The sequence below is a fragment of the Pteropus alecto genome, unplaced genomic scaffold (assembly GCF_000325575.1).
Source record: "Pteropus alecto unplaced genomic scaffold, ASM32557v1 scaffold12, whole genome shotgun sequence".
Lineage (NCBI taxonomy): Eukaryota > Metazoa > Chordata > Mammalia > Chiroptera > Pteropodidae > Pteropus > Pteropus alecto.
The window spans coordinates 7,258,826-7,272,428 of NW_006432669.1; the positions used below are offsets into that span (position 1 = coordinate 7,258,826).

Here is a 13,603-nt window from a genome sequence, read left to right on the forward strand (position 1 = left end):
AAAACTAAGTTAGAAAACAATCTGTGCAGATTAAAATATAAAAATAAACTTTTAACAATAATTTAAAACAACCCATTTGTCACATTTTTCCCCAGAGTTATGCAACCAGGCAGCCAGTCCACTGGGCTGGCAGAACTACTTCCTCAAGGGTATTTTAAGCCCTTGACTTCTTGGTAATTACAGTCTGAATAGGTAGACAGCTATGGATAAGAAACTCTTCTGGAAGAAACAGTCTCTGAAGAATGTTAAAAATTTAGAAATGAAAGGCAATGTGGGCAAACATAGGTAATTGGAAGTGACAGAAGTTTGTTTGCTCAAGTCAACCTAAATAAGGGACTTTTGTTTTCAGGAAATATGTGACGTGATATAAGAAAGGAGGTGTTTGAGAAATCCAAGATTAGGGTCTGGCATATGGCATGACTTCATGGGGACTGAGGCTAGAAGGTAGCTGAATCCAAATAGTTCTAGGAATCTTAGCAATAGGAGTGTATACCTATTCCTTCTATTTCTTTCCCGGTAATGTGACTCAGCTATTATACACAGCTTTTCTACTCTCCAATTGGCTTAGTCTTTCTCTCCGATTCAAATATATCCTTCCTACCATGTAGGTGTGTTTGTGTAGGAACTGCTTCCTCATAACTTAGGTTTATCCCACCTTTATCTGATTTTTGTATCTCACTGAATGCTTTTAGTTTCTCCTAGAAAGGACTATAGATTTAGCAATTTATGATTAATGTGTTTAATGATGTGAGAAAAGTCCACCATAGTTTTTACTTTCTCTTTTCAATGGAAAAAAATATGCTAGTAGAAATAAATATTTGAATGAACTAATCAAGAATATAGTTTCTAATGAAATCACAATAGAAAAGAATTAACTGATTAAGGTAGAAAATTCCCATAAAATGATTTAGAGATTTTCAAAGTGTTTAATTAATCAATCAAGTATTAATACGTCATTTGGAACCATTATATTTTTATTTAATTTCCTGAGATAGTATAGTTTTTTGCCCTTACTGGGTCCAGTCAAACTAGCTTTCATAGAAGGATACTTGGCTGTAGAAATGAGGACTTAGTTAATCAATACTCACACAGTTGTTGTTATACTCACATAGGTCTTGAAAACATCTCATAAAAGTATCACAATTTTTAGCAAGTACCAAATTTCTCTCTTTTCCTTTTTTAATATTCTAAAGGCACATGCATAGGACAAGAACACACACCCTTCAAAAAATCAAATAAAACTTAAGTTAAAACAAATTATCCGTTTTTAAATATTTTAAATACGATTACATGCCATTTGACTAGTATATGTTCTGAAGTCTTAGATGATTTCACCATTTTGTGAACATCACAGACTATACCTAAACAAACTTAGATGGTATAGCCAACTACTGACCTAGGTTGTATGTATAGTCTGTTGCTCCTAGATTACAAGTTTGTATAGCATGTTACTATGTAAAACAACATGAGGTTAAATCAAATGCAAGAGAAAATGATGCAATCAAGAGACTAGGCAACCCAAGATATATTGAGGCTGCTGTCAGCATAATATGGCATACTGCTTTATAGTTAACTTTTTTTAAGTAGAAAAAGCACACTCTAAAATAACAATAAAAAGTATTGTATAGTAACCACATTAGAAACATAGCAGTTTATTATCATTATCAAGTATTATATGCTGTACATAACAGTATGTGCTATACTTCTATATGACTGGCAGTGCGGTAGATTTATTTACACCAGAATCACCACAAACACATGAGTAATGTGTTGGGCTATGACATTATAATGGCTATGACATCACTAGGTGATAGTAATTTTTCAGCTCCATTATAATCTTATGGGGCAACTGTTGTATATGGGGACCATCGTTGTCTAAAACATCATTATGCAACAAATGACTACAATGGACTTATTATAAAACTATGTATGTTTTTGGTTATGTAGGTATATTTATAGAGAAGTTTCTGTAATTTTATTTGTGAATAGCTATTTATGAAAATGGCAAACATACTTGCTTCTCTAAAAAAGGAAAACTTTTCCACATCTTATTCAAATTGAATATTCAACTCTTCATTATCAAATTTTTTGTTTATCTAGCCTATTGTTTTAAGCTAGAGGGCATATATGTTTGTTCAGCAAAAATATATAGCTACTTTCTTTAGTCTTTACTTGTATAAATTTTTTTCCAAGTTATTAATACAAATGGAATGAGCCCTCAGATAATGGTGGAAGAGATGGGTATATTTTCCTCTTATCACAGTGGCAAAAACAGAAGATAATACGTCTTAAAATTCAGTAATCAGAGGAAAGCAATTATAGTGTGAGGCAGCCCCTTGGTCAATTTATTCTTGATGCTTGGGAATGGGAAAAAAATCTATTGGTTTCTCTGATTTTCTGAATATATAAATAATGATGAAAAACGTCTTCTAATAATAAACTTCTCTAGTTCTTTTCAGTCTCCCTAGATAAATAATCCTTATAATGGTGCATTTATTTTACGATGATGCCTCTTGTCAGGAGATCCTTCAATCTGTTTATTTACATAACAATGACTCACCTCAAGAAACTGATTCAGGGTAATATACACTTTTTGAAGTGAGAAAACAATATGTTGTCTATCTGTCTAGGCTTATGAATTTGTTAATTATCAGGGAATTAAATTATTAGGGAATTAAAAAGAAGGCACCTGGATACTTTTCTAAATAATTAAAATTTTTAAAGACTATAATTTTTAATTTATTTGAATATGGTAAGTAAAAATAAATATATTAATGTGCAATATATATTCCCTACCATCATACCACTAGACTTCTAAACCCTCAGTTACATTAGTTTTCTTATTATACACAAGAAAAAGATCCAGAGAGGTTCTGTGACTGCCTCAATGTTTCAACAGAGCCAGGGCTAGCGTTAGGATTTGCATCATTTATCTACAAAATCACAGGTTATGTCTGAAAGGATGACATGTTCCACATATAGTGCAATATCTGCAGGCTTAAAGTAAACAATTTAGTCATTATCTTTTTCCCTTTCATTTTCTCTTTCATTTATTTTTATTATTATCAATATTTATTGTTATTATTTAGTTGAGTTTTTATTTCCTTAGCAGGGGGCTTACAAAACACAATAAATATATATTTATAATCAAATTCCTAAAGACAGTAAAAAAAAAAGTAACAATTACAAATGAAACATATATGAAAATTAAGAACTATAAAATAAAAATAACGTAGAGAACTCTGAGATGACATATATTTCTGGTGAAATAAACAAAAAAGTCTCCAAGACATTTTATTAAATAATTTCAATGCATTTTAATGGGCAAATCATATAATGCAAACTTTAGTTCAGTTCATAGGTCCCTCATTGTGATGCTTATCCGTGGTATAGCTTCATTACATTTATTGTGTTCAATTTATGAATATGTAATCATTGATAAAAATGTGTATGTATAATATTAACTCCAGGTACTATCTTTAAAGAAAATCAGATGCCTATTGATTGTTGAAGTTATTTTTCCAAATGAGTGTTAATGCAAATTTATCAAGCTACTACTGAGGCATCTTAATAAGTGAATAATAAAACATAATATTCCTAGATGTTATTTATCATCTAGTTCCTGCTTATATTTGAAATTTCTCTTACTACTCTTTCATGCTCAATGTAATAAAATTAAATTTCTGATAAAATTTTAGATAGTCTCACTTCCATGTCTTTACTAACACTGCCTTCTCCCTGAGAGTCACTAAACCTCCACCATCATATCTTTAATTACAGTCCCACTGTCACAATCGACTTAAAGCACTTCCCCCATTTTTCTCAATTTTACTAGTCAGTAATCTCTGTTCCTCTCAACTTTCATAATATTTTATCTGTACTTTTTTATTTCATTAATCCTCTTTTATTAGGAAATATATAATATGTTACATCCTCTGTTAGGATTTACATTCTCTACCATAATGTATGATGTTTAAAAATAGAAGAAATCATATATATATTGTTTTGTCTTGTCCTCTATTCCATCACCACTCCATCTTGTCCTTTGCCTAATTTAGAATATGATAGACTCAAAATCCAGATAGGTTATGTGATACAACCTGATGTTGTGTCACCACTGGTTATGCTGAGCTCAATGAGGTATATCAGTCAGAAATCTTTTGGCTGCAACTGAGAAACCCAAATTGAAATAACTTAAGCAAAATAAAAAATTCACTTTATTTAAAAGAGAAAATGGCAAGAAATCAAATCTCAAGTAGAACTGACATGCCACCAGAACTCTCTCTTTCCAGCCCTCTTCTATCTACATTGGCTTAATTCTTTTTGATGGCAGATTAACCCCTTCTACAAGTGGAAGCTTCACTGTCTCTCGAACATGCAGTCTCTTTTTGGCCACCAAGAAGCAACTGAGATTTAGATTCCTGATCTCTAGTTCAAATATCCAGCCTCAACTGCTCATGAATGAATCAAACACTGTGTACAGGCAATAGGGTTATCTAACTGGCCAAGCTCGGGTCTGATGCCCATAAAAAGTTAATAACTACAGCCAGAAAGGTGAACTTATAGGAAGACAGTAGTTCCCATTCAACTCACATGGTTAGAAAAGATGGAAGAAGCATTTCTCAAAAAGAAATACTCAGAATATAATAGCTATTTTTGGAATACAAGAAACAGATGTTGAATACAATGATAAAAATGTTGAAGACAAACATGTAAATACTCATTATTTGGACATAAAAAATGATCAGCCAAACCTTTTTAACCAATTTTTAATTCAAATTTTTAAGATTTACTGGATATAAATTATTGACCATAGAAATGACTATTACTATGCGTATCAGACAGAAATGTCACTTGAAATATTTGTTATCACATGGACACTGAACAATCAGAACTGATTACTAGACAATTGGTGGGGAGGGGAAACAGCACTGATGTGAGTATTAGTACATACAAATTGAATATAATTTGCCCTACTGTTAGGGCAAGTCACTAATAAATGCAATATGATTATAGACCCTCTGTGTACCATTTTATCAGGCATTTTAGTCTGCTATACTCTAATCCTAAAAATGGCAAATAATATGATAAAAATAAAAATCAGTATAGGTCCAACTTTGAATTTCTTTAATGTACATAAAATCACTTAGAGAAACTATTAAAATACAGAGTCTATACCCCCATCTTCAAACATTATTTACTATTAGGCTTGGAGTTGAACCCAGTAGCACAAAATTTTAGTAAGGTTTTCAGATTTTTCTGAGGTCATTGGCTCTCCGTTCTGCAATACACTTGGAGAAACACTGCTCTAAATTTCCACTTACGGAAAAGCACCTTAGTTCTTTGTAAGTAACTGGAATAAATAAGAAAACCAACAACCATGAAGACATAGAAGGAGACTAATGTGCTCTCAGCTGGAAGGCTTCTGTTTATTAGGAATTAGGGTAATTTGGGATCATTTTCTAATGGCATGTAATCCCAAAGTAGGGCAACCAACTAACCTGAAAGATACAGATGTGAGAAAAGAGATGAAAATACGGTATAATGTTTCTTGAGCATATTTACCTTGATACTAAGGGCTATCAAGAAATAAGAGATATGCTGACTGAAGAAATAAGCCTAATAATCTTATCTTTAACTCTGTATCTTATAGGATTGTTTCTTTTTCCTTTCATTAGCAAACTATACCCAACAAAAGAAACTAAAGCTAAGCTGCATATGACTTGAGATATTAAAAATTGTAGCTGAAATAAACCAAGTAGCCAGGCTAGATAATCAATGATTGATGTAGTATATGTGGTATGTCTGGACTGTTATACTCTGTGATTGAAATCCCCCAACGGAGTGATGTCAAGAAAATAGCTATGGACTTAAGGTCAGAAAACTCTTATTTTTGCCCTATTTCCACCAACAGCTTTCTACATGACCTTGGGCCACTTACATGATTCCTTTGACTCTTAGCTCTTTCATCTTTAAAAGAAAGAAGAAATTAAGCTAAAGAAAACTTTATTTCTAATCTAATTATCCCATGAAACAAAGCAAAACTTAATTCCTGAATGTAATCAATTATTAAAAAGTGAGACATCTCTCATCTGTCCTTATATCATAACTATCAAAGTAAAATTAAAGAGAACTAGTTAATTCTTACTGTGCAGCTCAAAATTAGGTAATATAATTTGAAGCCTCTTATTCAAAACTTTTAATTTTGTTTTTAATATCTAGTTCAGAAATTAGCAAATTTCTTGGACCCTGGAATAAGGCTTAACACTATCTTTGGCCAGATAGGAATTATTTGAGGAACACCAGAAGGCACAACCTGGACAAAATTACTTCACAGATACTACCAGGAGTGGCTATCCTTTAAGTAGTTCTTAAGGATTAAAGCTATAAAGAATGTCTTCTTTGCAATCACTAACATTATCCAGAAGAGAAGAGAGAATACATGGATTTGGCTCCTATTAGCCAATAATATCAGTAATATCTTGGTAATATAAAGACACAGATCCAGGTTTTGAAGAGCCTGAGATGTATAATTATGAGACTCTCTTTAATTAAAAGTATACAAAAGCATTAATATAAAAGTCGATTCTCAAGGGAATTTTTATTTAGAATAGAAAAATGAATCGAAACAAATTACTGGAGCTTTAGAGGTTCAGGTCCCTTTATTCTGAGACCTCTTTAAACAATTTACTAAAAATAATTACATAAAAATATCTTCTATGGGCGAGGCAGATAAGGGTATAAAATATTTTGTGACAGAAGGAAATTTATCTTTGGGTGGTGAACACACAATGCAATATACATATGATGTTAGTATTGAATTGTACACTTGAAACCTATTTGATTTTATTAACCAATGTCACCCTGATAATTTTAATTAAAAAAATGTTTTCTAAATTCAACCTTACTTTTACTGCCCTTCTACAACATTTGACAGTATTCAGCAACTGCCAGCACTCACAGGGACTTGTGCAAGTAACAGTATTAAGTTTAAAAAGCATCGTGATAAATCATGTATTATTAAATCATCAGTTTAACAGGCAGACAAGGAACAAGAATATTACAGAATGAATGTTGAGATCAGATGAAGAGATTAGAAGCTGACTTTAGGGACTGCTTCAGATGGGTAGTCAAAGGTAGCCACTGGACAGGATGTCTGGGAGTCTCATATGGGGCCTTAACTAGTATGAGGATGTTAAAGATAAACTTCTCATCATTGGATACACTCAGAGAGATATCACTAGCACACCAAACCCTGCTATGAAAGAGAGACACAGGAAAAAAAGAAGACAGGAGGAAATAAAAGAAAAGAATTTGGAAAATGTTGTGGTAGAGCAGAAGGAGGATATGAAAAAAAGAAATAGAGAGAAAACATTAGAAAGAGATAGAGAAGTGCTTAACCATCTGTTATGAATGAAATGATAGTACTAATCACTCAGTTCACTTACTGTATATCAGGCTCTTGGCATGCAGTGAACATAAAACTGGGAAAAAATTGAGGGAATTAACCTATTAGAACAGGACATTACATTAATGATAAATTCTCTCTATTCCCTCGGTTTAGAAAAATGAGACACAGGTCACTGACCTGTCAGAGATGGTACAGTCTAGTCATTAGCAGAGCCAGATCCAGAAGCCTAATCTCTTTGATGAGAAAACATCAATGATATTTTCTCTGGCTGCTTTTCAGAAAAAATAAAAAAAATTAAAAAAATTAAAAAAAACATAATCTTTCTGTCCTCGGTGAATTTAAACACTTTCCATCTGAAGTCATCCACATTCTTCCTTCAAGGCCCATCTCAAATCGATAATGAAGGAATGAATAAATAAAATAATTAATTATGAATGCATAAAAGTTTTTGGGGTTTTTTTGCCAAAGGTAACCTTTTCTGCTTTTGCGTGTCCAGTGTATCTTGCCTGCATATTTTAGAGCATTTATCTTACTCTGCCTGAGTTTCTTTCTCTCCTCTTTCATTCCACACACACAAAGAATTACACACAGAGCTATACGTGCAAATATGTCTATAAACAAAGACACCCCCCAAAACCCACACAAAATCCTCTGAAAAGCATCTGTGCTAACTCATAACTGTGTTGTCTATGGTACTTTACACATAAGGATTTCCTAAAAATTATTTTTTGGGAAGAAATTAGCTCCAGGGCTGCCTGAGGGCACTAGGCACTGGAATTCACCTGGCCTCGGCTAGTGCACTATTTTCTGATAGGTGAAAATCCTATCCAATCTCATGGCTTTGACTGCCATCTAAGTGTATATATAACTTGTCCAGAACTTATCCTGAGCTTCCTTCTCTCATTGCATTATCTAGTCAGATCCCTCCTTCTGAATATCTTATAGGTATTCAACTAAATACTTCTAAAATGAAAGTCATCAGCTTTCATTTTATATATGTATCAGCAAAATGTCAGTCCTCTATTCAAAACTCCTGTGACTCCTGATTATTTACAGATTAAAGTTTGAATGTTTTACTCTGATGATCAAGTCTCTCTATTTTTAAACTTCCTTTATATTTCCCAAAGTGCCTAGATTATTTCCCTTCACATTTCAATGTGCCAGAAAAACTGGTATTTTTATTTCTGGTGATTTCCCATCTCTCTATCTTTATTCCTACAGTTCCATTTACTTTCTTTCCTATCTTTTCCTGTATTGCTGTATTCTTATATATTCTGCATTCTTATAACCATTCTTATAATCCCCTCAAATGCTTTAAGAATACCTCGTTCATGGCACTTATCACTTTCTATCTTGCATTAAAATTATTTTGATATATAGTTTTGATAATTTTACAATTATTTTGAGTATTTATTGTTTCTTTTTAAGAATACACTTGTCAAGAGCTTGAGCACACAATCCATGGCTGATTTATCTTTATAATGGCCACAATGCCTAGCAAAATGCTTGCATATTATAGATGTTCAATAAATGTATGTTGACTTAGTAAATAAGTATTCATTTATTTGGTACTGCTAAAATGTGGATACCTTTACTTATTTTTTTAAAAATCGACAATTATTTACCATGAGAAATGCTCATAGATATTTATTTACTCTGTAATATAATCAATACCTAAACTATCAGCATTGATTAACACTTTAAATAATTAGTATTTTAGAAGTTATGAACATTTTACATTCCCACCAGCAGTATATAAGAGTTCCTTTTTCCCCACAACCTCTCCAACACTTATTACTTATGCAGAGCCTCATGGACATGGATAATAGTTTAGTAGTTACCAGAGGGCAGGAGGGGGAAAAGGGAGATAAATATGGGTAAAGGGGATCAAATATATGGTGACAGAAGGAAATTTAACTTTGGGCGGTGAACACACAGTACAATACACACATGATGTAGAATTGAACTGTATACTTAAAACCTATGATTTTTATCAATCAATGTCACCCTAACGAATTTAATTTAAAATTTTTTTTTTTTAAAGACGAGAACATATAAAATCCAATCCTTAAGGAAAGATAAGAATTTCATCATAACGATTGAATCTAAGTGTACTCTTTATTTCAATGCATCAAAAATTTAGCAGTCATCAAACAGACATTAACAACCAAACCACAGTGCTTTTCAATGTAACCAATCACAGGATTGAAAAGAAACTGTGACATTCGTTTTATGCTTAAAGGCTATTCTTTATTTCCCAGGTGCGATGGGAGAATACGAGCCAAAAATTGAGGTCCATTTTCCTCTCACAGTTACAGCTGCTAAGGGAACAACTGTTAAGATGGAGTGCTTTGCACTTGGCAAGTAAGTACATATTCTTCTATAATTAGACACAATTGTATATTAAAATGTGACATATCTTATTTTTGAATCACTTATTTTGCTAGCTTTTATTTTTTCAGAAGTTCCTTGTCTATTTATTTTTTATAAGAAGGGCAAATGGGAATTGATGAAGTAACCAATTATAATTATCTTTCTAATCATTTCTATGAACAATAATGTATTTAGTTTTGCTATTTTAACATAAAGGAAACTTCTTTAAATAAAGGAAGAGGATTACACTTCTGCCTATGTATCTTAAAATTTCAGTATTCTTAAATTTTGTTCAGCAACTATATTAATAAAAAGAGGATAAAAGGATAAGATGCTACCTGCTCCTCATGTATAGAGTATAGATTTTGATAAGATATAATAAGACAATGGTATAAAAATCATAAAGATAATAATTACAGTGAGCCAATAGATTACTTCAGTATCTTCTGAAGTAATGATAGCATGATAGCACCAGCTGTCAATATGTACAACATGTAATCATTCCCCAAATCAGAAAGATGATTGATATCACACTTTAATGCCTGCTATACTTAATGATTCTATTTCTGAGAGTTTAAATCCCATGATATATAATTACTTGTCAATGATGTTTACAATATGAGTATTGGGTGTAGAGGCAGAAGTAGAATTTTGATTATATTTGATTAGAGCATTATGACTTATTTTAAACAGAATGTTGTTGTTGTTGTCGTTTTTAGGGTGATAAGACCTCAGAGTCCTTTCTAGACTCTATAATTATAATTTGCATAACTGCATCTCTGTCAGAGTTACTAATCATTTACTTCAGTTGTGGTGAGCTACTGGCAGCATAACTATAAAGTACTTAGAGATAAAAAAAAATGCTGTATGAATGTGCTTAAGGTAGATTTAGTGTATGGGTGAGGAAAATATTAGTAAATATGAGAAATTTAGCTAGTAAAATAAGGTTTAGGGCACAAACATAGTAAACACTATGCTTTCTAATTTCAAGATAGATTGAAACAGCACATATGTACAATTCTATTTCAATCTAAGTAGAAGCAGGATCATAATAAACAAAAAACAAATCATGTGGTCATTCTTTTAACTAAAAGGTGAGTAAAAATATGTTTCAAGAACTTAAAATTCATTGAGGAAGTATTTGGACAGATAACCGAGGAAGGCTTCTAAACACAAAGATATAGTTAAATGCACATGTTTAAATAATATCTTAAAAATTGTATTTTTCATCATTTGCCCATGTTGTCGTGTCAGGTATGCCTGAACGTCCAAAGTAAGCAGCTTAATTCTGACAAATACAAAAATAATATATTTTGGTTTGGTTTGATGTCAAAGGTTTTAGTATATCCTGCAGTTAAATAATTCTTAAATGCCAGTATTTTCACTAAAGCCACAAACAAAAGGAGGTCATACTATAAAACAAATTAAAGAACTGGATTTACGGAGTAAAAAACAATATGAGATATTTTCTCAGGCAAGCTTATTTGTAAGTTAGATGTGTTTGCTTTTGGAAATCTTTAAATATGCTTGGTAAATTGATCATTAAAGTCCCTTTCATTCTAGGTAAGATCCAACAGTCAAAATATGTTTTTTTAATACTTTATTTTCTCCAACTTCTTCATTCCTTCTTTGCTATGCCCTCTCCACACTTCACTCCAAATAAATAAATAAGTAAACAGGAAAATAAAGAAGACACACACTGTCAAGATGGTCTCTGTTGTTCATTTGATTTCCTTTTGGGGAAGTGTTACAATTATGATTTTTAAAAAAAAACGGTATAAAGAGATCTACTTTTGCCTAACCCAACACTCTGATGAAAGTAAAAACGGTCAAAGAATAACATCTTTACTTATGTTAATGCTTTCACAGCACATTATCACAGGAGAAGATCATCAGTGCATCCCAACGTGATGACAGCAATTTCAAATTAATACCTGAGCATATACTTAGTTCCCACAGATCACCTGAGCCGCTTGCACTTTAACAGTTACATGGTTCTCTAGTGGATCTTTTGTTGTCCAAGAACTTTAGTATTTGTCATTGGATATCAAGTAGGACCTTGCCACTCAAGCTGATTTTTGCTCTCATTCTGTTCACATGGAGTGTTTCAACCACATGTACCTCATATAGTATTATAATCAAATTCTGGCATAGAGCTTATTGAGCTATTTTCTATCTAGCCTTTGCACTTGCTGTTCCCTCTATTAGGAACACTGTTCTCTATTCTTTTCGTGTTGGATCCCACTTATCCTCTAGCCTCCACTTAAATATCAGCTTCTAAAGAGGCTATCGGTGAATACCTTCTCTAACTCACACTCATCATTCTCTACCTGAATACTTGTATTTCTTTCTTCATAACTTTTACCACAGTTTTAAATTATTTACTTTCGCATTTCTCTACTTCAAAAAATTTCTCTCTGCATCAGTCAGGAATCCAACTGAAAACAGGATCCAACTCAGATGGTTCAAACGAGTTTAGTAAAAGCACAAATTAAAGATTTGTAAGCAGAGTTAAGAGGACCAAGAAAGGAAACTGAGGCATTAGTAGACTAGTGATAGCAAGATATCATTCTCACCCCTAAGCCAGAATAAGCAAGGGGGAAGAGACAGTGTCATCAGAACCAGAGAGAGTGAAGACATGGAATAGGCCATGGGCCACCCAGCAGGAGCTGTGGTAACCATAGTTGTGAAGATATGCATTAAAAGAGCATGACCAGGGAAAAGGTCAGGAAATTAATATCCTGACTTCTTTTTCCTCATTTCTTATGACCTCCTCTGAGGCTCTCAAGACAGCCAGAAGCCAGCTTGTAGGCCCAGAGGTGCAGTTGGCGGTACACAAAGCAAGGCAGAGAGCGTGGGAGAAGAGGAGAGTAAGGGAAGCAAACAGAATAACCAGCAAGTCCCCTTTGTTGAGTTTTACAGCACCTGAGAAAAGGAATCATGACTTCATTCTTCACTTATGTATTCCTAGTGCCTACCACAGTACGTAGCACACAGATGGAATTCAGGAATATTTGTTGAAGAAACTAATGAACTCAGAAATATTGTGTCTATTTAAGCCAATCAACTATTTGTCATTAACAGGTAATAAATAATAGCTTATTTATGCATAAAGACTTTTGACTAACTCCTATTCTCCCAAACAAATCTACCTATATCCACTCCACACCTGTCTCTTGCCTTCTCGTCTTTTCTATTTTATGTCCAAATTTACACTTGTATTCTTATCCACACCTTTTCCTCTCCTTGCCTCACTCTAGCAATATCTTTCTCTCTTAGACTTACAATTTCTCCTTTTCTTTTGATTTTATTCTCAAAGCTTATTATCACATTTATTCATTCTTACTATTTAACAAAAACAACCTTCAATCCCAGAAAGAAAAAAAAAACTTCTCTTTATTGACCCTTAGGAAAGATTTGTTTGTTTCCTTTGACGGTAGAATTTGTCTTTCGACAACTGTCTCTAATTTCCTTTCAAGAGTACTGTGTCCGCTGGTTAAAAATAGACCTGGGAAATAGCAAAGATACCCCTTTTTTCCTAACGAAAGTCTCTGGGCTGAATGCTGAGCAAGAAAAGTCATGTCTACTCCCTGCATATGCCACCAACCACTTAAAATTGCTATGTAATAAAGTAGTTACCCAAAGGCAGCTAATTAAGGTGGCCTGCCTCTCGACTTCTACTCTTAATATTCTGCCTGAGTGGGCTGATGAGCGGTCAGCAAAAGAGAATTTAAAAAATTTTTATTTCCAACTTTGACCCAGACCATTTCTCTCCTTTCAGGAAACATTACATCTACATTATTAGAAGGCAAATGGATA

At 32.9% G+C, this 13,603-nt stretch overlaps 1 protein-coding gene across 1 annotated transcript in view; it reads left to right on the forward strand.

The window, feature by feature from the left end:
- CNTN5 (contactin 5) overlaps positions 1 to 13,603 on the forward strand; it is a 466,521-nt gene that overhangs the window by 159,284 nt on the left and 293,634 nt on the right. Inside the window, exon 6 of the mRNA XM_006907500.1 lies at positions 9,673 to 9,775. Coding sequence (XP_006907562.1) covers positions 9,673 to 9,775 — 103 coding nt within the window. The remainder of the gene's footprint in view (positions 1 to 9,672; positions 9,776 to 13,603) is intronic.